At 39.3% G+C, this 27,231-nt stretch overlaps 1 protein-coding gene across 2 annotated transcripts in view; it reads left to right on the forward strand.

Annotated features, from left to right (window-relative positions):
* BZW2 (basic leucine zipper and W2 domains 2) overlaps positions 1–27,231 on the forward strand; it is a 55,012-nt gene that overhangs the window by 2,353 nt on the left and 25,428 nt on the right. For both annotated transcript variants that reach the window (XM_064411383.1, XM_064411392.1), the window contains exons 2-5: positions 18,155–18,219; positions 22,589–22,765; positions 23,866–23,969; positions 27,102–27,167. In XM_064411383.1, coding sequence (XP_064267453.1) covers positions 18,162–18,219; positions 22,589–22,765; positions 23,866–23,969; positions 27,102–27,167 — 405 coding nt within the window. In that variant the 5' untranslated portion in view covers positions 18,155–18,161. The remainder of the gene's footprint in view (positions 1–18,154; positions 18,220–22,588; positions 22,766–23,865; positions 23,970–27,101; positions 27,168–27,231) is intronic.

A 27,231-nucleotide genomic window follows, 5' to 3' on the forward strand; every position in this document is an offset into this window, starting at 1 on the left:
GATTATCCTTGTGAGAGTGTGAGGAAGTGGCATTGCCTCCATTTTATGAACATAATTTGAAGCATGGAGGCAACAAGTGATTTTTTTAAGGCAGTGTAGGGAGTCATTGTCTCAGCAGAGAACTGGAACATGAAAATGTAGGTTCTGTGCCTTTGTGTCTTTCCCTTTAATGCATTTTCTTTTATCTGCTGTATCTGTTTGTTTCACATATTTAAGATGTATGCATTACTGCTTGGCAATTAATGATTTATATTTTGGTTATTACAGGGGGAGAAGGAAATGTTAACCTCACTGTGATTCAGAATGTTTTCTTGATTTTAAATTATATGTTTACAGATTAAAAATGCCCTATTTCCTCATCAGGTGATACATCTACTACTTGTGATTTGTGAAGCAGGAACCAATGGTGACATTTTTCCCCAGCAGTTTGCTAGTTTTACTGCATGGAGGTGTGCTCATGGGGATTTGTGATAGCTGCTGTTACCAATGTGTAGGTGATCCTAAGGGCCTGTGTGCAATTGTCAGGGGTAAGATTCATGCAAGAAGATAGCAAGGATTTGTTTAATTAAGTAACATTCATTTTGGGAGAATCACAGAGCAATAACCTTTCTTTTGGGACAGTCTGGGGAGAAGAAACTGCCCTATGACTTGGAGAGTGTGCCATGAAACTCTCAGTCATTGGACATGGAAGAGAGGGAGGGGGAATGCTGAACCGGTTTCTGTTTTCTCTCAAATGACCTACCTTCACTTCTGTCTTGGAGGGTTGCCTGAATTCTGGGTGTGTACTCTGCAGGGGTCAAAGATCCCATAATGGCTTTCAGTGCCTGGGCTTGGCAGGGTCAGAAACCTGTCTGACCTACTCCATTTTGTCTAAATGAAATAATAGGTCAAACAAGTAGGCATAGTTCTATGACTTATTTCCTAGCACCCATCTCAGTGCTAGGGATTTCCTCAGCAAGAAGTGGTGTCTTTGTGTTTACATTTGACAGTCTAAAGCAGGCTCGTAGGCTTTTTAAATTTAGATTAATTGTGTGTATGCAGCATCCCATGATTACAACTTTCATGACTGCTTGAAAGAGGACCACTTCTTTCCTGTTTTTGAACCTGCTGCTGCATGGTTTTATTCAATCCCCAGCCCCCAGTTCCTGTTTTGGAAGCTGATGAGGAATTGGTTCCTGTTCAGCCTTGACATGCAATCAGGCCTTGACAGACCTGTGGTGCCCCCTGCCATTGTCTTTTCACTGAGCTGAAGTGTTAGGTGTATGTAAAATCCATTACATATTGTTGCCAAGTGTATTTTTGTAAACTAGCTCTGTCTTCCTGCGTGCCCTGGGCAATAGGAAATCTTCAAGTGGAGTTGAGCCTTGCAGACAGACCCCCACTGGGTTTTGGTCCTGCTGTCTCCAATCCTTATAATTATATCCTGGCCAAAGTTAAGAGGATCTAATAGGATTATTCACTTAGATCAATTCAAGTTCATGCAAGTTCAAGGGGTTTTTATTGCTGGAAACATCCTGTTTTTCCCTCTCAGATCTCACAAATAGTAATCTGTGGATAAGTTACTTCCATGCCCCCCTCAGCCCAGTTGATTGGCATTGTATAACTCTTAGCCTTCTTTAAGTGCTTTTATTATATTGTAAGGGATGTTTTTTCAACTTTCATCTGTTTCTGGATCTCAGGACAGCCACTCATCTTTGTTATGATCTGTCAACCTTGCTAAGGCCTGTTTTATACCAGAGGGTGGATTATAAAAACATGGAAAAATAACTGAAACTGGCGAGCACTGGTACATGTGTTTGAGCACAACTGGTGTATCCACAGTAGCTACACACAAGGTATTCCTGTAGCTAAAATGCTAATCTGAGACCTTCATAGAGATCTCCACCTGCTACCAATTCCTTGTGAGACCTTGCACAAAGTTAGGCTTTCTCTACAATTTGAACTTCAGAAACAAATCCCAGGACTTGACTCTAGCTGTATCCAAAGTCTGGCAAGATGAGCCTTATGCTTCTTTCATCTTCTCTTGAATCCTGACTTGAAGGATTCTTACATATATGGGACAGAAGGACACCAAAGTGTTTTCCAAAACATTATCTGATGTTGACTATAAGATGAGCACAGTTGAGGTGAGCAGTGTTCTCTGGCAGGAAATACAGGTCAGAAGAGTGTGAAAATACCTGTTTGGGGCTTGAACGTCTCTATAATTGTAAGGCACTCCTGTCTGGGCTTAGTAGTCCAATTTAACTTAGGTGTTGGTTTCCTCCAAGACTTGACCTGATTGAGCAGAACCAGCTTTGGTGGTTTTGCACCTAAAATGTATCCAGAATAGCAGTTACCTATAGAATTTTCTTCTAAGAAAACTGTTCACACGTTTATACATATTGTATATTGTTCACATATATATACATATTTGTATGTGTTGCAAAGTGCATTTTTAAGCATATGCTTTTATTTTTGTGTGTCTTTAACTGCTAATCATGCCAGGGCAACCAGACTCTTCCCACAGGGAATGATGATTAACAGAGCAAAGAAGAAATTTCAAGGTGCTCAGGTATTGTGATGATGATTACGGGCAATGTAAGTGCCTTAGATGAATGTGCATTTGTACAACCTGGTTACAGCCTTCCTTTGAAAAAGTCAGCATTGCTTTCATAACAAAATCAGATCTCTTTACTCTGTATCTTTTTATTTTGTTATATACCTAGCATAGGAAAAAAATAAATTGCTCTTTTTCAGGTTGAGTTCACATTCTCTTAATTGTTTGTTCTAGGTGATTCTAGTATGAGTGGCTTGCTCAGACAATACATGCTTTGTGCTTTTCATGTGTAGTTCTAAGTCACTGTGGTTTTATTGAATTAAATCTAAGCTTTAAACAAATTGTTTCATACTACGAATTCCATGTAGTTAGGCATTTGCATTTTTTTGGAAGAGATGGCATGCAAGCAGCTTTTTGCTGTTAAAGACTGAGATGTGTTTCGTGACAGTGGAGCAATATGTGTCAGAGTATGCCTGAGCACCTTTGCAAGACTAAATTCTTTCCCTCTTAAGCTTTGCAGGTGGTAGCAATAACCCAGTAATGCATTAGCACAGCTTCTGTAAGAGTTGGTTTGCAATTGCTTTTCAGATAGCTGTTCCTAAAATAAATTCAAAATTTCAGAGATACAAAGCAAATAAAATTACATAAAAGTGCAAGGGAAATATATCTGTGTGTAGGAGGAGATTGAAAAATTACAGCACATAGAGAATTTGTACTGGTTTTAGGGATTCATGAGTGCAGTACTGGGAAAAACAGAGTTAGCAGTATTTAGTCAGTGACGATCAACCTTTCTTTGGTGAAGAATGATGGAGTCACTTGGGTTAAACATTTAATTAGCTCTAATTAGTGAGTAAGTTTTTAACCTCCAGACAGGATTATTTAAACACTGCTTACACTCATGTTCAGATATACGTACCTCTTTGTAGGCTTAAGGTTATTGTTTAGGACAGAGGAATTAGATCATGCATTGAATGGATGTGTGCTGTTAAATTCAGGTTGCTTTAAGAGGCATCATCTTTTATTCCTCATTTTATGTTCTCATTCCTCCTGTGCAAATTTAAGAATTCCTACATCTGTGTTCCTTGTAAGGCAGTAGGCTGTCACCCACATCTGTCTCTCTGCTTGAGCTTACAGGTGAAATAATTCCATTTTTATATTTTATGAGCAGTAAATCACCTGTGGACTGCTATGGTTGCCCATTAAACTTTAGATTTGATTTCTGAAATGGTTTATTTTTCTGAGTGATCCAGTGTTGATTAAAAATTACTCTTCTCCTCAACTGCAGCAGTACTTACATATTAAAGTAGTAACTGTCTGCTGAAAGATAAATAAAATACTCAAGGATCACTCGGAGGTAATGCTGGTGTGTGAGAGGAAAATTGACAAATGGAAAAAATCTATTTTTTCTCCCTAGAGAAAAGTCTGTGGAGTGCAATAATCCTCTACCATGCCTGACAACTGTTTTGAACTTACTGTACCATAGTTCTTAAATGTAGCTGTAGATGTTGTGAGAGACTGCACAAGTCAAAATAAAAAGCCAAGCAGAGTCCACGACCCACATGCAGTGGTGTGGTGGCCATTTTCCTGCACTGAAGTGCTCTTTCCCATTCTTGCATGCTGTACAGCTGAGAGCAGAATGAAACGCTTGAGTTTCAGGGTTCAACAGCTTTGGTCTTCTGTGAAGTGTGGTTGTATAGTGCAAACACAATACAAGGAGCTCATACTTCTGTAACAATTTGCTGGTAAAACTTCCAACTTGGATCACTCTTTGTGATAGTGATGGTTAAGTCCAAATGTGGCAGCTTATGTAGATCAGATTGTAGGACTGGTCTCACTCCATCTTTAGATACATTTTTGTTGGCTAAGCTGGTTTTAATAAAGAAAAACTTCTTCCTCACATATAAAACACATGTATAAAACAAATAATCACTGTTTTGGTTTTTAAATTACAGCAAGTCAGGAAAATACTTCCAGGAAGTAAGCCAGTAGTAATTCCTACTTTTTGTGTGCAAGCTTTTATTTGCTATGTGTTGAAGAGTTTTTGAAATTAGAAATGAGGTTTTTTCCTACTACGGAAATCATAGAATGAATTTTAAAATTCACTGAGTTCTTCATAGATAAGTATGTTTTGTCATTCTGTATAAGGATTTGCTCTGCAAAATCTGAGCTATTCTTAGGTTGGATGGAGAAGTTTTGTGTAGAGATCACTTACAGTTTTTGCAGGCTCATAGTGGCAGACAAAGATTACTGCTTTTATTCAGCCTGTAAGACGATGGATTACCTCTAGTAAGAATTAGGACTGTGGACAGACAGATCAGGAAAAGGAAATGCTAGACACAGTCTGGGACACAGGTTGGCCAGGGACATTGGAAAGGAAGCATCTTCTGTGATGTCTTGAATCTCAGTGAGTTACACCTTTCTACAATTCCTTCAGTTACTGTAGGCAGAACAATTAAATATGACTTTGGGGTTGTACTTGCTTGTAATAACTACTCTCTCATATGTTTTCCTTAGATGTGTTTTCATGCAGAAAAGAAGTCTAAGCAGTTCAGTGGTTTGTAATTTGCAAGCTAAAGTGATCCTTTCATTTTAGGTTTTGTTTCCATAAAAAAATCCTCTAGTTCCCTAGAAATGTTTTTTAGAGGAAAGATACATTCAGTGCATTCGAGTTATACATTAGTAATTTTCTTCTGATAAGACACGGGTGAAATCTTGGGAAGATATTACTGAGCATTGGCTATAAGGTTTGTAATTTATTTTCAGTACCGTTTCATGCCTTGAGCAACAGAAAATTAGAAAAACAAAGTATGTTGCTTCTTTTAAATGCTTGAGGAGAAGTCAGCCCTTTAGAAGAGGGGTTGGTGAGTTTCTTTTCAATTTACAACCTTCGTATGCACCAGTATTGATGTGAGTTTGGTTTGAGTCTGGTTACTGGTTTTTTCTGTCTCTGCACCCTTCTGAAGCCAGTGTTAAGTCTTTTTTATCTTAGGTCTGCTTTGGCTATTTTCTTAATGTGTGGTTTCTTCTTAATGTGACTGACCCGAGGATCCCAAAACCATCAGCCAGTGCTATGACAATCCAGTGTTGTGCTGTTGAATACCATATTCTGCCAAGATCTTGGCATTTTGTATGAAAAGAGGCCCCAGTCAGTGTGCCCCCTGGGCCACATGAATCCTGGGCTGTGCCCTTCAAATTTATCATCTTCCCCTTCGGTCTCAGCTGCCTTCCCAGCATGAGGAAACACCTACTTCTATGCTCAAGCACATGCATCAGGTCTTTTGCCAGGTTTTGACTTTGGCTATCTTGTTGTGTGGGGCCTTGTTAAAAGGCTTCTTGAATCAGAAGGAAAGGATGCACATAATTCTCTAGAAGAGCCAAGGGAAGGGCTTTACTTTCTTATTTTATTCCTGTTGAATTGTTTATTGGTGTGTGCTGAAAAGTGCATTTTTCCCAGTGTACTTTGCCATCACTATGTCAATTTGCATTGCTGTTGTGCCTGTGAGATTCTTCATGATGACAGTGGACTGGTTGGCTGGTGAGACCCTGCTAAATTGTCAAGGCATCAGACTCTCAGGTCTCTCCTGTGAGGAACTTAATTCTTGAACTTTCATCTGTGAGCGGTGCTTCCCAGCTCACTGAAGCCAAATGTGCCAAGCCAAAGCATTTCATGGGTAGTCTGTTGGATGCTAGGATTGTTTTAGTATCTTAGTGCCCTCCCTAAGCTGTACTTTGTTGAGGTATAGGAAGGCCTCATTCTTTCCCCATTTTCCTTTGTCCTGTCAATTTAAATAAATTGTTGACCTTTTTAGTAGGTATCATCACTGCAAAACCAGTGTTATGGTATGAGGAGACAACATGAAGTCTTTTGAAGCTGAGCTAGAGCAGGATCTTGAGGATAGGGACAAGAACTGTATGCCATGTTCCTCATTTATTGTTTTCTACATACTTGTTACTTTTTTTTTTGTAATCCCAAGATAAGTTACTTAATTTATGTTAAAAACTAGGCTACTAAATTACTGAGTAAAGTACCTTAATTCATGTTCATAACACTTGGTTAGTAAAGGTCCATATCGACATATTTTTATCTGAAGTATCGACTTTATTTTTGAAGCATTGTCAAGAATAGCAAAAAAATACCAGTTATTGCAAAGCATCCAATTGAGAGTGATGTTGAATATATGCTCTCTTCTGTTTTAGAATTTTAAAAAATTAATTTAGATTGTCACTTCTACCTTTGCATTTTTATCCTCCCTTAGCAAAGAACATGTGCTAACACTACTAGTTGTTCAGCTCTACAGAGTGTATCAAACTGTGCAGAGCAGCGTTTGAGGTGGGATACAAATGTGTTGGTTTGCATGGCCTTCAGCAGTCGGTTCACTGGCTTGGAGAGTTTGACTGTATCCAGTGACTGAGCAGCTCTGCATTCTAGGATTTAGCTAGGTTAACTGCCATCTCTTTCTGAGGCCTCAGAGGGACCAGCCAAGCCTTTCATTATGGTTTCTCAGTCCAGCAAAAAAAAAATCCTCTAGCTGTCTCATTAGTAAACCTTTTAAATTATTCATAGTTTGCATCTTCGTAGGAAGTGAGTTGTAGAAATCTAATGTAGCTTTTACTGGTGTTTTTGCTGTCTTGTACAAATGTATGTATGCATACACCTACAGATAAACGTTCCATGGAGCCCCTGTTAGGTTATCTGCAGAAGTAGGTTGCTGATATTGGTCTGTCTAGTGGTGTTGTAAACAAGAAAATCGATTTCCCTATTAATAGTGTCAAATATCATTGTGCCGAGCTGGCATTGACATAGGCCAAACAACCACAAAGTGGATGCATGCTTTGTCTGAAGGAAGCAAGGCTGTCTAGCATAGTGATGCTTTATGCCCTTTAAAAAAGATACTAAACATATTTTGGTTAGAAATCCATAACTCCTGAAGTAATGCTTGGCTTCAGAAACTGGGTTGGGAGTGGGTGGATGGCTGTGGTCTGATACTGAGGCTATGCTCTCAACTTATTTGTGGTACACTGGATTTTGAAACTTCTCAGCCAACAATGAAAGTTCTGTGAATTATTTCAGAAATAGGTTTACTGAATTAACTACAGAACTGAATAGTATACAAATAGTAATTGCTTTCTTGTTAATTTTGGGTGGGTAACTAAATTCCTAACTGCTTGAAATGTTTGGAGGTATCACAGAGCTGTAGACTTTCACACAGATGGCCAATCTGCAGGTGCGAAGTTTGATCTGATTCAGATATCTAAAAAGTGCCATAAATCTGAAGCTGTGAAGCTGTTCACCCATCTCACTCTGAGATGGGCAAGGAGAATATTTTAGATAAGCTATTTTCTGGCAATGTTTGTTTCTCCTTATGGTGAAAATAGGCAAGAATTGCGGGGTCAGACCAGGTGTCATAATTCACTTTTAAAGGCAAGTCAAATGCACCCCATGATTGTGTTCTGACAGTTGGCTGTTTACTCAAGAAAAGTCGATTGGGGTTTTGGCTTTATCTGATTGCCTTCTAGAGTGGTCGACAGTGAAACAGGGAGTAGTCCTCACAACCAGTAGCATCAATTAGATTGCTGGGTTTGGCATTCAGCTGAGCTGACTGACAGCTCTCTGTGCTTCCATTACCATTGCGTGGGCACAAAGCACTGCAGTGGATTCAGCACTGCCTGCTGTCTCTGTGGTGGAGTGGGGCAAAATATTATATACCTGCTCTGATCTACATCTGGGTGAAACAGATGTCTCAGTAACTTCTACTAACTTCTTGTAACGTAATTATGCTGTTAGGAGATGACGCTAATGCTGGAAAACAGATACAAATTAGTGACACAACAGGCTAGTTGCTCTATTTTTTTCCTAATTCAAGTGATTTGTATTGTTGATTTATTTGCCTTGCTTTTGTGGCAGCGTTTCTTAGTTCTGCTGTTTTGGCCACCTGTATATATAAATGTGTTTTTGAGAACTGAATTTTCATCTGATTGCAATTATGGTCAAAATTGCATATAATTACCACTTTTTGAGAAGCAAAACATAAGAAGCATTCATAATAGCCATTGCTTGCAGTGTTGTGTTTATAGATAGACTGTGAATTCTTTGGGTTCAGTTTGATGTATTTCAGAGTCTCCTGAATATAGATTACCATCAAAGACACATATTCTTGGTTTTATGCATTATATATTTTTAGATAAATCTTGTGTTTAATGTCGTTTATGTTTAAATACAGGATGGAAGAAGATCAAGAAAAGCAAAGTTAAATTGTCAAAATTGAGAGAAGATACAGTGTTTTGAGAATTTTCAGGACTGTGTCTGTGTATGATATTCCAAAATAAGGGAAACTTTGCCATACGTGATTGCTTGGGTTTGCCATATGTGATTTGAGCTTTGGGTTTCCAAACCAAAACTGATCTTCCATTTCTGGTATGTGAATAGTGTCAGAGTCCAATACTCTATGATCAGCCTCTTTTGCGTATTCCACATGTGGAGGGTATGATGTTTAATTTCTGCACCTGAAGATAGTTGAGATTATGTGGGATTTCTGATTTAGTGGAGTAACGCAAATTATACTGAGAATGTAATTTACAAATGTAAATTACACATAACAAAGTAAAACAGCTGCAATCACACAATTCAATCACAATACCAGTGTGATTCACATTATCAATCTTGACAATATTCTCTCTGGGCACCCCATTTTTGGGAAGAAATATGTGGCTTGAATCGCAATATGTGTCAAAGATTTTTGGTCTCTGAAGAAAACTGGTTTGAATGTTTTCCCTCCTCTTACAAAAAGCAACTAAAGTCGTCCTGCAAAATTAGTAATACAACAAGCTGACCCAGGATAGTCCTCTTGGGATTTCTGTTTACTTCTCCTCCTAACCTGACCTTACTCAGGTGCCACCCAGCTCTCAGTGCTGTTGTCCTAATACTTTGGGGTGGGGTGTGCTGTCATGAGTGAGTAATGTCCTGTGTGTTTTTGGATTTAAGAGACAGCCTTCTCATACCAAAGCTTGGCTTACTGGGAGAATTTGCCTTGGGTCTGTAGTCTCATCTCTGGAAGTGGCCCGTAGTGTTGGTAGGTGAGAAAAGGAAAAAAGAACAAAACAAAAGAAACCCCAACTCACAAAACCCAAACCCAATATAGTTAGAAGGGAATGCTACGTTTCTCTTTCATGTCCTGTCAAACTCACAGCAATTTTCAAGCTTAGAAGGTTGTATCATTGTGTTTAATAGACCTTGATAGACTCTTCTTCCATGAATTAATCTAGGAGCTTTCAGGTTTCTACACAGAGGTGAAGAAATGCCATTCTGAAGTAAGGCTGGGAGTGCCACTGTGGGAGCTGCCAAGCAGTGGGTAGGATAGCAAGTGTCTGCTCCATCTGTAATAGCTGTTTTTCTGACTCACCTAGCATAACAGTTGATTGTGTAGGCACCCCATGGGTGGCCTTTATTTCTTCCCCCCCCCAACACCTAACTTGGATATGAATTGGTATGTATTGACTTGGGATTATCTTAGCTTGATCTGAGAGGAGTTGTACCCACTATTGCCTAGAAAGTAACTGTTTGCAGGTTGAAGCTGTCCAAGCATTGATTGCTTCTATTCCCCACTCCGGGAATTTATTTACCAAAACTAGTGTGTTCTGTCAAAATGTTCACCTGCTCTGAGGAGGAAGAAGCAGCCTCAGGGAATATGGGACTGTCACTGCAGAGTGACACAAGTCATTTACAGATTCCTATTTTCGTCCAAGGGAATACTGCTAACAGCATAATCAGTGTTAGCTGGTATGTTTGAAATACTAGACATGGTGAAAAGTGGTGTATGTTTTCACTGCTGGCCCTTTGTGCCAGAAAGATCAGAATTCAGATATCTGGCAGCTGATTCACTTTCCCTCAGGTAAAAAAAAACCAAAGAACCCCATGCATTATCTTGGTGAACTCTTGGCACATGCTTTGAAGAAATAATTAGGGAGTTCTGAATTGAAACTTGCTTTAATGCTTGAAGCACTTGTTCTATTAAAATCAAGGCCTTCACCAATTGCAGGTGTGTAGGAGGTGCTGGCTATTAATACATCCCTCCTCCCATTACTGTATTTAGTTCATGAAATAATGAACTGCTATCATCTGGGAAGCATTGCTTGCTGGAGAATGCACAGATTGTATTTATTTTTATTTTTAATCTTAGCCCCTTAGTTTATCAGTTTTCAGGTGTTGTAGTGCTGTGTCCTGGAGGCACTAGTGAGGTAGCAAGAAGAATGGAAGAGGCACATCTTCTGATTTTGTTGTTGATATTGAAATTGTATGAGTAGGGTCAACATTGTAAAAACTTCCAGTGACTGATACATTAAAAAAACAGAAGCAGGATGGACTTGAACAGAGGAGTGATGCTCTATATGAGAAAGGTGATCTTCCTGCCTTCATTACAGAACTGTTGTAATGTTTTCTTGTGTCTTAACAAGCTTTGCTTCTGGGAATGAAGCCTCTCTGATACTTTTTTAAAACACGTTTTCTTCCAAATACCTGTATTTATTGGTTTATTAGAGGACTGGTTCAAGGGAACCCTATAAAGTAACTCCATTAATGATTTCTTGCAAATGTACTATGAACAGCGGCTACTGTAGTTCTCCCCCAAACAGTAATGAAGAATTGAACTAAATTGCTGTAGTACCTTTACAGTCATGTTTTTGCAGAATTTTAGGTACACCATTTTCCTGTAACAAAATCATCTCTATGGCAGTTGCTAAGACAGTTGTATTTTTTAGGGTGATCAGGACATGTAATGTCTCCAAATTTGAGAGCCCTGTTTTAACATTTACACAATCCATTGAAAGTGGTGTCTTGTGTGAGGAAAAAACTTCGTTAGCTTTGGAAGAGTTCTGTCTTTCTTCCACTTGTTTTATCAGTTCACTTGACCCTGATCTCTGCCTGGTGCTGTTTATCCCCTTCTTTTTCTGAGAGGTTTTCCTATTGGCAAGGTATGCAAGCTTGGAGTTGGCATTTTACCTTCAAATGAATGTTAATTGGATATGAATTGATTTGTAGCAATACACCATCTCCATTATTGCAGCCTATTCCAGTTAAGAGTATAGCGCCTAAGAGAGCTCTCAACAGTGAGAAAAGCTCCTGCTAATACCTTTTTCTTGAAGAATTACATCTAATTCCTCCTCTTTAGTTGCTGGAAGAAATCTTGTTACTGAACGTCAACATTTTTTGTGTGTCAACCTGAGTGTGTGATTTAATTTTCTTAACTTGTATTTCTGTCTGCCAATTATTAGGAATTTTTTACTCTTTTTTTTTTCTTTTCTTTCACTGACTATGCCATGACTCATGCATTTTTATATGATTCCTGATGACGCGACAAAGAAGTCCATTGTCTCAGTGCTCAGTTTACAGTTCTCTTGACACTGTGAAGTGCATTTGAAAGTGCTTCAGTGGTGTTACTCATCTGAGCCACTTCTGTAGAAATTCCTGGTTAGTGACCTAAGAAATACCCGCTGTCCTGAAATAAGTGCAGTGAGATGGCTCTCTGGTGCAGTTTGTGGTTGTACATTTATTGGTGGCAGTGGGAACTGGGGTTTTTCTGACTGTTTTTCAAGAAACATCTTCCTGTGCATCCCAGTTTAGCTGTTAGGTGATGTGGTACAGACTTCAGTGAGTCTGTCTTCTCATTTTTTCCTGGGTTTATCATGTTCTTAAGTGCCATCTGCATGTCTACCAAGTCCATCTACATATGTTTTAAATAATTCCAGTGTCAGTGACTCTACCACTTCCCTGCGCGGCCTATTCCAGTGCTTTACAATGCTTTCAGTGAAGAAAATTTTCCTACTACCCAATTTAAACCTCTCCTGATGTAACGGGAGGCCATTTCCTCGTCTTGCTGCTCCTTACTTGGAAGGGACCAGCTCCACCTGGCTCTGGCCTCCTTTCTGGAGGCTACAGAGAGCAGTGAGGTCTTCCCTTCCCCCTCCTTCTCCAGGATAACTCTTCACAACCTGCATGCCCTGTTTGTTCCTGGAGAACCTTGCATGAGCACAGATTTTTATTTATTATTTAATGTGTGGTAAGTTTCATTCTCTTCAAGTATTCATTTTGCTGCAGAACTAAATCAATTCCTTCTGTTTAATCTCCTTTTATTCTCTCTCCCACTAAGCATGCTAATAAGGGGCCAGTATATTTAGTGAAGTAGATACGCTTTTTACTTGGGACCAATACTGTTCTGTGATTAAAAAATAAACATTTTTTAAATATTTAAGTGCCCTGAGAGCTTCTGGAATGCTCTTTAGGGAAAGATAGGGCATGTGGTTCAGCAATATTCATATTTCATGTAAACATTAAAACCCCATGTTGATTGTATTTACCCTGTAGATTCTTATGTTACGGTTTTGTCCCTGCATGTTGCTGCTGAGGCTATAAAATCAGGGAAGGGATTTTAATGTGGCAAGAGCCTGGCTCTGGCTTTATTGTTTCTAATAAACAGCACCTTTGGGTTAAAGGTTTCCTAAACATGGCAGCTGTGCTGGTGCCTCTGTGGCAAGTCTGCAAGATAAATCTGGTTGCTGGTGCTGCACTTCCTGGTGATTTGTGCCATGCTTGAATTTGCAGATCTCCAGCTTATTAGTCACTTCTTTAAAAAAATCCCAGTGTTTTAGGAACAAAAGGCACAGTGTCCTGGTGGAAAGCAGGAAACCTGATAAGGATTTGTTGAGAACCCGTGTCTGGATTGCATCTGCTCTGTCTTCTTGTCCCCTTACTTTGCTCTGTACCTCTCTACTGGTAATGATTTATAAGTTTTCCACCTACATATTTTGTTAGCTCGTGATATGGCTGTCTGCTGCTTTTCAGAGAGCAGAGACAGCTGCTGGCTGCATGCTGACATGTTTCCTCTCTGGCAAAAGTGCAAGGGCAGCTTTTCCTCTATGCTGCTCAAGTTCAGTAATTGGCATTTAATGTAACTTCTTGGCTTGCTGCTGAAGGTGGTGGAAAACTCTCTTTACCCCAAGCCTGGAATTGTAACTGTGAGGGTTTGAAAACACCCAATAACATTGCTGGATAAAAAAGACCCAGTAAAGCTTTTTAATGTCCTGGATATTCTTTGGTGGGAAAGAAAAGATTGCCTTTGATATGTGGGTTGGGATGTTTCCTTCATAGCAACTCTACCCTTCTATGCTTCTCTTTTATTTGCCTTTGTGAAGAGTGCCCCTGTCTTACGTGATATCTGAGCAAGGGAAGGAGATGGAAATAACTCCTGCCAAGCATCTGTTCCTGTGAAAGCTGGTGGTGCTGTGTTGGTGGTGTTCTGGCAGCTCTCTCCATCGCCCTGTCAGTCAAACGCCATCGGTGCCAGTCCCCACAGCAGCAGCACCCTGTGGAGCTGGGCTGCTTGACCCCCCTCCCCAACCTTCCCAATCCAGTGGGCTGCCTGGAGGGTCACTGCCTGCCCTGGGGGCTGTATTTTGTGCCCTGCACACAAAGAGCCATAAAATCCTGGTAGTTTTTATTAAAATGTTGTTCTTTTTCTTATGCTGTCTGGCATTGATTCCCTTCTCTCTGTAACTAGGGCAGTGAAGTTTCGCTGGTGTGAAGCAACTGTTCCCAGTTTCATCTGAGCATGCTAATGTTTGAAGAATCTCAGAGGATTCTGGTATTTTGGTCAAAGGAAGTGAAAAATGATGCTTAGAAAAATACTTTTGCTTTGAATAAAGGTTTTCAGTATTTTTTTTTTCAATTTGAGCAAAATGTTTCCAAGAACAAATGGTAGAAACTTCAGCCTTACCAAGGCTTTAAATAATTCAGGAGTTAATCATCATAAGAATTTCCCTGTGGTGTGGATAAAAGACTACATTTTTCTAACTTATTAAGCGAGTTCATACTTGCTGAAGTGGTGAAAAACTTTTACTTTGTCTGTTGCAGGTTTTATAAATTAATTTTATTAATTAATGCTGGATTTATTAATTGAAACTGTTACAATTTTTATTACTTGTGTGAGGATTGCTTGATTAGAGTAACTGCTATATAATATGTGTCTGTATATCTACAGCTGTTATGTCCCTCAGTTTTATTTTAACTGTTTAGGGTCGTTAGCTTGAAAATGAGGAGCAACTGTAGGGAAAAGTTAGCTCCTGGACTTCAAGCAGTCTCAGGAGAATGTGCCAACTCACCAGTTTATGAATTTTTAAAGTGTGAATCTGCTTTATACAAGCCTGTTAAACGAGAGTGGGAGTGGAATTTGGTAAACTTTAATGCATTTTTTAAATTTTTCTGATGAATTTTGTAGCTGCAAGTTAGTAATTAGCTTAGATTTTTTTTTGTTGTTGTTGTTTGTATGGAAAAATGAACCCATTGTGGAGCATAGTGCCAGGTTCTGTACTGCTCTGACATCTGGTTGAGTGCTGGCCAGTGACTTGAGAGTAAAGCTTTTATTGTTGGGCCTCTCCCATCTTCTGCTGAAGAGTGGAGTCTGTGAAAGGAGTGAGATGTCATTTCCATATCTCTTGCTTGCTTTCCTGCTGGCAATTCATGTGAATCCTGGAGGATGTTGGGCTGCAAGATACAAGTTTGGCTGGTGGTTTGGGTTTTCTTTCGGAGGCTATTCCCTTCTTACCCACATCTGTCCTTAAGATCCTTGCTCTACTGAAACCATGATGACTTCTTTAGCTGCTGTTTCAAAATTGGCCAATGGCTTTGAGCCACCCAGGTGCTGTACCTTTCAAAATGGGGAATATATGTAATAGTTCAAGGTCTTCAGTGATTTCAAGGTTTTACAGCTGACACCTGGGAGGCAGGCTGTACTCTCTGATGCAACCAAATGTGCTGGGCAAGTTTATATGCTTCCACCTTGAATTTACAACCTTCAGCCACCACTTCTGTGCTGTTACTGGTTTCTTATTGATTAAAAAAAAGTTTTTGCATTGCATTCACTTTTATAAATGTTAAACTATTATTCAGGCATCTGTTGTGGTAGCAACAGCACTTTAAAATGTAATTTTTAGGAGCTGATGCTATTCTTGATTGTTGTATAGATCACTGAGTTGGTTTTGCTCAGTCTCAAGATGCTGTTTCTTAATGAAGGATCCTGGGCCATTGCTTGAGGCAGTGCCTTATAAAGCCAGACCCTCACTCGAGCAGATTAAAGCACAGTACATTTAAAGCTAAATATAGAAGAAGGCATATCCTGTGTTCCTAGTAATTAACTATTCAAGAGTCTCTTCTGTTGCACTGAACCTCTAGTCATTAAATCTGCCACAAGTTGTGAGTCCTGCTTTAACTGTTTTTTGTTTTTTTAAAATATTTTTCCCTGCTGTCTTAAAGGACATATTTTATGTTTGCAGGCAACAGTTTAAATCCATGGTCAAGCTTCAGGTGCATGCAAGTGTTTTTGCAGCTTAAAAATAATCATCCAAGGAAAGAAGTCCGTTGTTAGGAATTTAGTGTATGCATTTCTGTCTTTTATAGAAACTGTGCTAGTATGCTGGGTTGAAGGCTTTTGTGTGTTCCTTAAGGAAGTGGGCACTGTGACCCCAGCCTGACAGTGTGTTTGTGCTCTGGAAGAGCTGTGAGAAGTGGATTCTTACAGTTCTTACCTGCTGTATGGCTCACCTCTTGGGCTCCTCTTGCCATCTCTTGAGATGAACATTTTTAGAATAAGGTGTAAGGTGTCCAGGCAAAGCATGAAAACGAGTCATAAATACCTAGATGAATGTTATAGATCATTCCCTTTAGAAATAAATGAAGAAGATCAGAAAGACAAAACAGATAAGTATGTCAAATCTAGCCAGTCACTGGCTAGAGGCTGGGCTGTTACTTATCCTGTAGACTGTTAGATTATCTGCCTAATTAACTTATAAAGCACCTCCTGTTCCTCTTAACACTGAGCTGTCTCATCAGGGGAAAGAGCCTTTTGAGCTCTGCTGTGAAGGCACTCCTGGATCCTACAGCACTTTGAAAGATCCCATGATATCCTGGTTTGCCATGTTTAACTCTTTGCAGATGAGCAGAATGTTTTTCCAGAAGGCTGTTAAGTGTTGCAGTTGCTTTGAAATGTCCCTTGGTCTGTTACAACTGCAGCTTTAAATCTCAGTGATTATTGTGAATCTCAGTTGAGCTGCTCGTTTTGTATTTGTGGTTTTGTGACTTACAGGAAGCAAACCTTCTGAACTGTACTGGCTATTTCCAGTTCATGTTCCTGCATGCAGAGTTTTTGACTGTGGATAGGTGGTAAACCTAGACTAGAAGGAAGTGATTTGCCAGGTAAAACATTTGAAATGCTGCAAAAGTCACCAGCTAGGGATGCTGCCACTAGAAGTCTGGTGAACAGGAATACATTGTATAGCTAGAGTGTTGTTAAGAGAGTTAAATGAACTTTCAGAGGTAGAGAAAACACTACTTGGATAGTAATGTGTGATTGATGGCTTCTTTCTCAGCCATGGAGCTTGAGTTTCTTTCCATCTGTGGTAGGAAGCATGTTGGCAAATTTGTGTACTTCTAAAGTACACCTGCAGAGTCCACAACGCAAAAATACAAATAACACAGGTTTCAGTAAAACTAAAATTATTAGAAGAACGTGCTCAAAGTCTTGCATGAGAAGGCTTAATTTTGGACAAGCAGCTCATACGTAACAGTGACCTAATGGTCTGCAGGGTATGGAGTAGTCCCCTCTAAGTCTCAGGGCTGGCAGGTGCTGTGGGCAGGACAGGGTGATGACCTGTGGTGATTCCTAGTGCTGCAAAGCTTCCTTTTAATTGCTGCTGTTTGCATGCAGCTCTTGGTTTAGCTGCTCTCTGCGTAAGCTGTGTTTTGTGTGATGAAACTGATTATATCCAAAGCTTAAAAATAGCTTTGTTTTCTTTAGATAAAATGACATTAATATATTATCACTTCCCAATTTTTTTTGACATTGTGTGTTGAGATTTGCTGCAAAGGTCTGAAGTAATACAAGCTCAGTATTTTTTACTGTTATATGATGTGCCATGTAGGTCCTTAACTCTGTATTTATACTCAAAGTTGATGGGGCGAGGGATTTGTTTATATTCTATTATTTTTACTACACCCACATGCTTTTCAGAACCAAAAGTTGCTAAGATACAGTGATGCTTGTAAGAAATGTTGGATTAGATTTTGATGGTTAAAGCACTGTCTTTACAGTTAGACCACAAAATATTGTCTTGAGCTGGACAGTGTGTAACCCTGGGCATGCATCTGCCTGGTGACCAGAGGGTGAATGCTGTGCCATGCTGAGCCTCACCAGGATGGCTCCCAGTCCTCTGCCTTAGTGGCTTCTGTGCCCCCAGCATTCCCATGAGCTGCATGGGCAGTGGTTGTGTACCCCTGCCCCAGGAGTAATGGCAGTGGCTCCATCACCTTCCTGGTCAGTTTTGAATCTTCATGGTTTTTTACAGAGATGCCAACAGCCAGGTTTTAAGAGAAACACATCTCATTGAAGTTATCCTTGGATTGTAGTGCTCTTCATCTTAAAGATAATGTTGATTACTCTTGCAAAATGTGTTAAGAACTTTCTTTACCTGTCATCTGTTTGAATTTTCTACACTGAGTCTTTATTTTGCATTTAGATTAAACTGTTTATGTAAATGGTAGAGTATAAATATATTTCCCTTTCTTTCTTTCTCCAGAAATTTTATGAATAAGAATCAGAAGCCGGTGCTAACAGGCCAGCGGTTCAAAACTCGGAAGAGGGGTAGGTTGCATTACATTTTTTGCTTTATTTTCTTCTTTGTTAAAATGACTAGAAACAGAGCAGGTGGAATGATTGAAAGTTCAGCTGAAAGATTTTTCTCCTTCTTTTCAGAAGACTGAAAATGTTACTTTTAATTAAGCTCTATGAATTCTATTATTTTCACTATATACCCTAGGACTTCATTTAAAATACGAGTTTATGAGCTATGAAGTCCTGTGGAGGCTTCAGTTAAAGATTAGATGCTAAATGAATTTATAATATATTTGCATATGATAAAGAAAACTTGTCAGATGTTTGGTTTGGGTGTTTCTTAAAATGTCCTTTTCAACTAAGAAAGCAAAATATGAGCTTTTATTTAAAGGTTCTATAAAGAAAATGACCTGCGACTTTTTGGTTTGATTTTCATTTTTACTTCTTTGACTCAAATCAATGCCATGTCTGTAAGTGAACCTTTCTTATCTAAAAAGGAATTTTCTCACCTTCCTTCCCCATGAGATGGTCAGATCATCTCACTGGCCCTGCTTTCAGGTCAGAAGGAGGTCAGGAACTTCCTCTTTTCACAAATATTTGTTTCTCCTGTGTTAGGGTAGTCTTTTTTTAAAATTGTTTTTTAAAGAAAACAATTGTGTGAGTCCCAATTTACTCATTGTGATACTGATTTTCTGTAAACATGACCAACACTTTGTTTCATGAAGTACAGTAGAGCATCCGTTTTCAAAGAAAGCTGAGTGGTGCTGATTGTACCATCCAGGTATTCTGGCACAGCAGGTGTTATCCTAAATGCTCTCTCATACCACACTCAGAATTCATTTGTTGCAGTTTAGGTGGCTGGGACGAATGCCCAACAGTCTGAGGCAGAGTGACAAAAAACATGCAATTAATTGTTTCATTCCCTTCCTGCTCCCCCACTAAAAAAGCAAAACCAAAAGTCTGGTTTGTGAAAAGAAGGATCGCATTCTTTGGTGGTATAATAGTAGATTATTACAGCAGTCACAGGTGGGGTTGCTATCTGTCATGAAACAGACTTCTTCCATCTTGACTTTCCTGTTTCTGATCAAAAGCTGACATGTCGTCTTAAAAGCTTATCTAAACGTCTTGTGGCAGAAAATGTAAATATGAGCATTTTCTTAGTGTGGATGAGAGAAACAAGAGCGTTGGTAGCCTTTCTCAGAAAATTTCAAGTTCTATCATAAGTCTGAAGAGCTGAATGAGGAGTGTCTAGAGATCTAGGATGATCATGCAGCTTTGATAGGAATTGCAGTAGTTTGTGTCTGGCCAGTACTTGTGTTTATGGTGCTATATGTATGGAAATAAGAAAACTATCTAATAAAAAGTCAATATTAGCACCTTTATGTTACCTTGTTTGGCCCCTCTTCTTACTTCGTGTTATCTTTTTTCTTCTTCAGAATTACAGTTGTGGGCCTTCTGTTGAAGTGATAAAATTAATTAAGGACAGGGCTATGAATGTACTTTGTGATTTTCTTAGAAGCAAAAGATAGGAAATAAGGATCTAGGAACATGCTGAAAATGAAAAGCTGTGTATGGCACTGCTGCAGTGGATATTGTGTGCATCACATCTGCAAGCTACACCTGCCTCTGCTAGCCCATGATTGGAGCTGTGCTCATTTAGTAATTGTGCACTTAACAGCTCAACAGACTGTCACCCGTTGTTGGTGATGGCTTCTTACTCACCCTCTTGTAATACATCAGCATATTCCCCTTCAGTATATTAGCTTGGTAGGAAAATGTTTCAATAAAATTATAAATCATTTTTCATGCAATGAATTCACCTCTTGTTCCTATGTAAATTTTTAGATTGTGATAGACAAGAAAATAATAGGATACTACAGATGAGAGGGAGACTTCTGGGGCAGGGGAAGAATCTATTTAAAATAGCTAAGAAATATTAATCATGGTATTTGTGTTTGTATTGAGCACTGTGTACCCATGATGCCAAGCATATAATACTTTCTAGTTTAGATGAGAACATCTTAAATTTTTAGGTAAAATACATTTGAAAAAATAAAACAGGAATTTTTTTTTCAACTCTGAAAACAAAGGTCTGTCTTCTTGCTGATGTGTCATCAAGCATTTTAATTTTTTTTTTTTACTTTTCAAATAATATTATTCGGCAATCCAAAAGAGAATAATTACACTCAGATGCTTGTTTATGGGTGGAACTGTGTTTCTTGTGCGCAAGTAAAACTGTCTGAAGTACACATACTGAAGTATTTATTTCAGTAAAACACTAGTTTGTTTCTTGGTTGGTTGGCTGCTTTGTTCTTTGTTTTGAGTTGGTTTTTCTACTTGAAGTTGGAGGAGAGCTGCAGCTGAGTGTTTGGTAACAGGTCTGGTGGCCTGGATGGGATTCCGGTAGTACGCGTCTCTGTGGGCATTTCCCTGGAGCAAAGGCACCTACTTCAATTCCCCTCTCAACCTCCTGGTTTGTCCCTGGTGGCTGTGCCCTGCAGATAAGACAGGTGGTTCCTCAAGACACAGACTGCAGGATTTCACCACAGCCAAAGTCAAGATAACGTGGCTGACAGCCTGAACATCTCCAAGGTCTGGTGTGAAGTAAAAGCCTGGGAAGAAGTAATTTGCAGTCCAGAGAAGGGGCATTATTGAGTAGTGTATTGGGTGGTGAGAGTGTAGTGGTGGAGAATCTAGGTTGGCCCTGTGTTTGTGTGCATCACTTCAGGGTGAGCTAGAGTTGGGAGCAGATGGGCTTGAGCGTATGTGTGGGTGTCCGTGGAGTTGTCTCAGTTTTGGTCTGAGATTTGGGGGATGGGGAAGCAATCAATCCATGTGGAGATTGGTAGTAGTTTTAATAAGTCACAAAAAGCTCAGCATATCAGGGGATTTCTGGAAAATAAGGGGACACTACAGTTTTCCAGTGCTTAGTGCTTGAGAGACAGTCCTTGAACTGCAGCTGGCTGTGTGCTGCCAGGCTCCTTGAAAGGACAAGTGGACTAATCCCCTGAGCTTCCCAGTGGCCTGGGACATTGAGTGGAAGGGACTGCTTTATGTCTTCCAGGTGCAATTGCTGTGGAAGGAGGGGATGCTTTGGAAGTGGAGGAGAATGTGCAAGTGATGTACTGAAGGTGCTAGAATGACTGTTCCCGGGTACATGCAGCAGAGGAGAGAGAACTTTTCCGTATGAGAAATAGAAAAGCTATGAAAAGTAGGAATTGTCTGTGAAATAGTTATTCAGTTGTGGTAGAAAGGAAGAGATTAGGGAAGAGAGGCTGTTAAAAAGCAAGGTCTCTTGTTTAAGGCCTGGCATGAAGAGCTGCAGTATGAGTAGAAAGGAACAGGAGCCTGCAGCCAGAGGATGCACAAAGGCCAGAACTCACAAAAGTCTGCAGAAGTTGCAGCTGGCATGTTTCAGACTGCATTAGCACGTTTAGAAGAAATTTAACCAATCCTCAATTATTTTAGTAAGTAAAAATCTCTGAATATTTTCCAGTTTTTCAAGAAATCGTATCAGTGTTTGTGTCAGAAGGTGATAACAACCTCGGGTATGAGTGCACAGAACAGCTTGCAATTTTGTTTCTGAAGTTCAAAGTTATTTTAACAGTAACAGGCATTTCATTTGTTCCCTTTTATAAAGGCAGGGTGAGTTTGCTTAAGAAGGTTCGAGTGGCCAGGGTAAGCTGTTAACTGCGTGGGCAAAGAGGCAGCAGGAGGTATGGGTAAATCTGCATAAGAGTTAGCTGGAGGTTGCAGTTGTGACTAATGACCTTGACACAGGGACATTTTCTGGGAGTCAGGCTGGGCCTTAATTGAATTCAACAAGAGACAGCTGTGGAAAATGCAATGTGAGTGCTGTGTTCCTAGTGCTGCTTAGGTCTGTGAATATAAAAGATAAATGCTTTGTTACATTGTGTTGCCTTAAATGTTTATACAGAAACTAGTTTTATTAATAACTCAATCTGCTATTTTTCCTGAAGAGTCTTTTTGAAAATATTTTAGTTATGTTACTATAGTTTTTAAAATAAAAATAGCAAGAGATGAAAAATTAAATGTTCATACAGTGAGATTATGGACTCATAGCTTGGCATTCCCTTTATTCTGCTCTCAGAGCAAGAGAAGAGTATGAAGTTTGAAAACAATAGTTGCTTTTCCTCTATTTATATATTCCCATATGTTTATGTGTGTTTTGGTGTTGGGAGATGATGAGGATAGGGGAAGCAAGCGTAAACACTGCAGAATTTCCAGAAATGATACAAACCAAACAAACTTCTGGTGTGTTGACCAGAATGAGAAGAGTGTTTTAGGTGCCATGGTCCTTTCAATTGCTGACTGATACAGGATTTTAACAAGTTTTAAAACTGACACTCTCTCTCCTTCTTCTGTCTCTCTGTTTCAGATGAAAAGGAGAAATTTGAACCCACAGTCTTCAGGGATACAATTGTCCAAGGCCTCAATGAAGCTGGGAATGACCTGGAGGCTATAGCCAAGTTTCTGGATGCAGCAGGCTCACGACTTGATTATCGCCGCTATGCTGACACACTCTTTGATATTTTGGTAGCTGGCAGCATGTTAGGTAACCTGCAGAATATCTGACAGAGAATTTTGATGATCAGCCTTGCTTGCTTCTTTTAAGATGCTATCTTCCTCTACCGTGGAAATTATAGCCTGTATTACATTTTCACTGCTTGCATCTCATATCATAGCACTGTTTGTTGTTTGTCATACAGTAACACCTCGGTACTTTCTGGATACTGCTCTGAGAAGCCTTCAGTCTGAGCTAAACCAGCATATAATTGGAACAGCAAAGAGAATGAGAGATGCTAACTAGGGGAAACAGAAAGATTTATTAGCATAAAAAGGTGCACTCCAGGTTAAGAGCTGCTGCAAATCTTGCTTTGTAGGTGTTGTAACAAAAGGTAGCACAGAGAAGTGAAGGATAATGAGGTGTGCTTTGTGGATGTTCCTGGGGCTTTTCTACCAGGTATCACTGGCAGCTTCTGGCAAAAACATACTTTTCACTTTCCTCTTTATTTTGAGTAAGCTATCTCGTTTTACTGGTCACATTGCTTTGACTCCTGCTTCCTGCTCTTTGATATGTAAGAAGAAAAGATGTTTTTGTAAGAGTTGAGGTAATGCAGGAAGCAGCAGCTAGTGGAAATCCCTAGGAAAAAAACTCAGCAAAATAAGCCAGTGTTTTGAATGTTTACGTGAGCTTTACAAGAGCTGACCCATTAGAGGGGTTAGCAGGGTGTTCCAAGTACTCAGATTACTAACACAGTGCTAATACTTTTCTCTTTGGGAGGGATTTACATTATTGTGGTGTTTAAAATAAGAATTAAAATAATGCATAACGGTTGTGCTCCAACCCATAGTTGTTTGATCACTCTCAGCATTCTCAAGACCAGCTGAGATTCCTTAGGTGAGCTGAATCACCCAGTCCTGTGAGGACTGTGTGACCTACAGTGCAGCATATCAGCCAGTTATTCCTTCTCTCAGGTGGCACCACATCTTAGCAAAGTTTGGTCTGTCTTTGTTTCTCCCTCTCCCCTACTAACTGTTATCGTGGCCTTTTGCCTTGGTGATATTAATGTAAGACTTACTAGACTTCTTATATCTTACATTCTTTAAAGTAAGAAATTATTCCTTGCCTTTTTTTTTTCTCCTTTCTTACAGCTCCTGGAGGTACACGCATAGATGACAATGACAAGACCAAGATGACCAACCACTGTGTATTTTTTGCAGATGAAGATCATGATGCCATCCGAAATTATGCTCAGGTCAGTAAAGGCATAGCTGATTACTGTTTTCCATTTATGTGTCAAAAGGGATTACAGTGGAACATCTGCAGACTGTCTAGGCTGCACTGTGCTAGCTACAGACCAGTTTAAAATCCCGTTAATCACTAATCTGCCCTAACATACACATTTTAGCTAAGGAAATAGGATATTTAAGATAATCTGATCACAGTTGGCAGTTTTTTCTTTACAAAAAGCAGTCTTGCTTATCACAGTCTACCATTGGTTGAGTGTATTTCTAGTCACCATCCTTACTAATTTTGTTGACCTTTTCTGTGTGCAGACTGAAATATTTAGATGACCATATTTTGAGCAACATGCAACATGAGCGACATGTTCTGATACATGCACTGTATCAGAAATTCAGCTTTTATAAGCAATGGTGTGGCCAGCAGGATCAGAGCAGTGTACATCTCCCGGTACTCAGCACGGGTGAGGCCACACTTCAAATCCTGTGTTCAGTTTTGGGCCCTCACTACAAGAAAGACCTTGAGGTGCTGGAGAGTGTCCAGAGAAGGGCAATGGAGCTGGAGAAGATCTGGACCACAAGCCCTGTGAGCAGCAGCTGAGGGAGCTGGGGTTGTTTAGCCTGGGGGAAAGGAGACTCAGGGGAAACCTTATCACTCTACAATTCCCTGAAAGGAGGCTGTAGCCAGGTGGGGTTCAGTCTCTTCTCCCATGTAACAAGTCAGAGGATGAGAGGAGATGGCCTCAAGTTGTGCCAGGTGAGGTTTAGATGGATATCAGGAAAAATTTATTCACTGAAATAGTTGTCAAACATTGTAGTAGACTGCCTAGGGAAATGGTGGAGTCACCAGTCTCAGAGATATTTAAGAGGTCTGTAGACATGGTAGCCTAGGGCCGTGGTTTAATGGCACTTGGCACTGCGGGGTTAACAGTTGGACTCTGGTCTTAAAGGTTTTCCCCAACCTAAACAATTCTATGAAGTACATGAATGACAAAAAATATAAAGCTCACGCCTCCAACCTTTAGTTGCATAACTTGTTAGGAGTTGGGCATATATTCCAAGAGCTTTCATTTCTCCTACATATGTGATGTATAATTTCTTCCTGCAGGAATAAGACTTGCATAAGTAGGGCTATGTGAAATTAATACAAAAAAAACCAGTGAACTCTAAAAGATTCTTGAACAGAAACTAACATTTCATAACTCCTTAATGGAAGGTAGTAATTATATGAGAAAGTACAGTAAGAATTCTATGGAAAGTTCAAAGCCACCATGCAGTTCTGGATACCAGTAGGATTGCATAAAAATGCAATACCCTTGCAACTCCCATATGTCAAAACTGTTATTGTTAATTAATTATGTATTCGTCTTTTTAAATCCCTGGGTATTACTGGAATACTGGAGACAGTGACTAAAAGCTTAAGAGCTGCTGTTCCTGCTCAGGTGTTTAGGGTGATAAGTTCCTGGAAAGGTCCATAGTTGATTTTAAAAGTGCTGGGATCAAAATCTGGATTGGTAAAAAATGTTTGCTTAATAGCAGAAAGCTCCTTTAAAAAAACATCTTTAATAATCTAAATTAGTGAAATGTACTTATTTTTGGAAAGGGAGTCAATATTTCTTACACATCAGTTTTATCATCTCTTGAAAATATTTTATCTGCTTCAGGAAAGTCTCTGTTATCAGTAAATGCATTGATTCTGTCTTGAATTTTAATATTTTAACAATCTTTTGAACAAAAATTGGCACTGCCATTCCTCCAAGGAGAAATTTAAAGATTGCATGTTGAAAAATGGAAAGGAAGGCTTCACCTCAGGATTTGAAGGAGTGGAATTTTCAATGGATTCTCTGCACTTCAAACCAAAAGCTACCAAAATAAATTAACATTTTGTAATTATTGTCTGAAGAGTTGTGTCCTTTTATTGACCTTGCCATTTTTTGTGCATAATGAAAACTAGAGCTCTTACTGTATTATGAAAATGTGGAGTTAGTCTAAAATAGTATTTAGATCTTTTTTTTATCTAGAAGATACCTAGAAGGTAATTTCTTACTCTGTCTCCCAAGTAGCATGGCTGGGGTTTTTTTGTGGATTTAGTTATGGAAATGATTGAAAGTGAAAAGTCTTCAAGTCAAAAGACTGAAGTTAGTACTGATATTTTAGCAGATTATTTGCATATGAAGTCATGCTTCTGTCATTAACAGAGACTTTAAAAATATGCAGAATTTTGTTTGGAAATAGTAACAAGAATCTTGCTTTTTCATCTTTATCTCATTTTATTAGGATTCTATGTGTCTCTGCTTCTCAGTATGGCCACACTTGATTTTCCACTTTTTCTGAGCCAAAATACTACCAGTTAAGATGTTTGGATATGTTTTATATTATGGACAGTGAATTGAAGCTTTCTAAACCTAATTTTCCTTCCTCCCCTATCCAGTGTAGCAATAATGTAATTTGTTCCCCACATAAACCTTTTTACCTGTGATAGTGAGTCATATGCTTTGTGCCTTCGTACAGCAGTGCAAGTGATGATTTGTTTATTTAGTTTCTTATCTCTTCCTTCTTCACCTTGAATGAGCTCTGCACCTGTGCTGCTTCTGGTTTCATAATCTGTAGTTGCATGATGGGAAACAAATGGTCAAAGCTGGAGAACAAGTGGTTCCAATAATATAATTGTTTTAGAAGCTTTGGCAAATGTTCTTCCTGTCTCTGACAGTAGTGTGTTTTGTTGTCAACATTTATGCTAGTTGATTTGCCAAGATATTGCATCTTTTGAAGATGCCCAGCATCCTTACTCCTTCAGCCTGCAGCTGAGAGTTTCCCCAGGGCTGCATTATTGGGGGAAGGGTGCAGTTACCCTCCTTCACCTCCTCTCCCTTGCTTTTATCTATGGATATGGTGAAAAGCAGAGAAGGAAAAACATTTTGAAAAATATGAAAAGATTGGGAGAATTTATTGCAGTTTCATTCAAGCATTGCTCTATGAAGCAAGAATCACAAAATTGAGGGAAGGGTGTTTTGTGCTCTCCATGTGGCCGACAACACTAGAGAAATATCATTCTGCAAGCTGCTTATTTCCCTTTTTTTTTTTTTTTGTAAAGAAGGATGGCTGTAATTGTGAGACTTTTTAAGTTAATCTGTGTTTATCTCTAGGTCTTCAATAAACTTATCAGGAGATACAAATATTTGGAGAAAGCATTTGAAGATGAAATCAAAAAGGTAATGTTAATTCCATCTTTACTGGAATGATAATATTTTACTATGTTTCTCATATGATTGTATA

This window comes from Passer domesticus, chromosome 1 (assembly GCF_036417665.1).
Source record: "Passer domesticus isolate bPasDom1 chromosome 1, bPasDom1.hap1, whole genome shotgun sequence".
NCBI classification, from domain to species: domain Eukaryota; kingdom Metazoa; phylum Chordata; class Aves; order Passeriformes; family Passeridae; genus Passer; species Passer domesticus.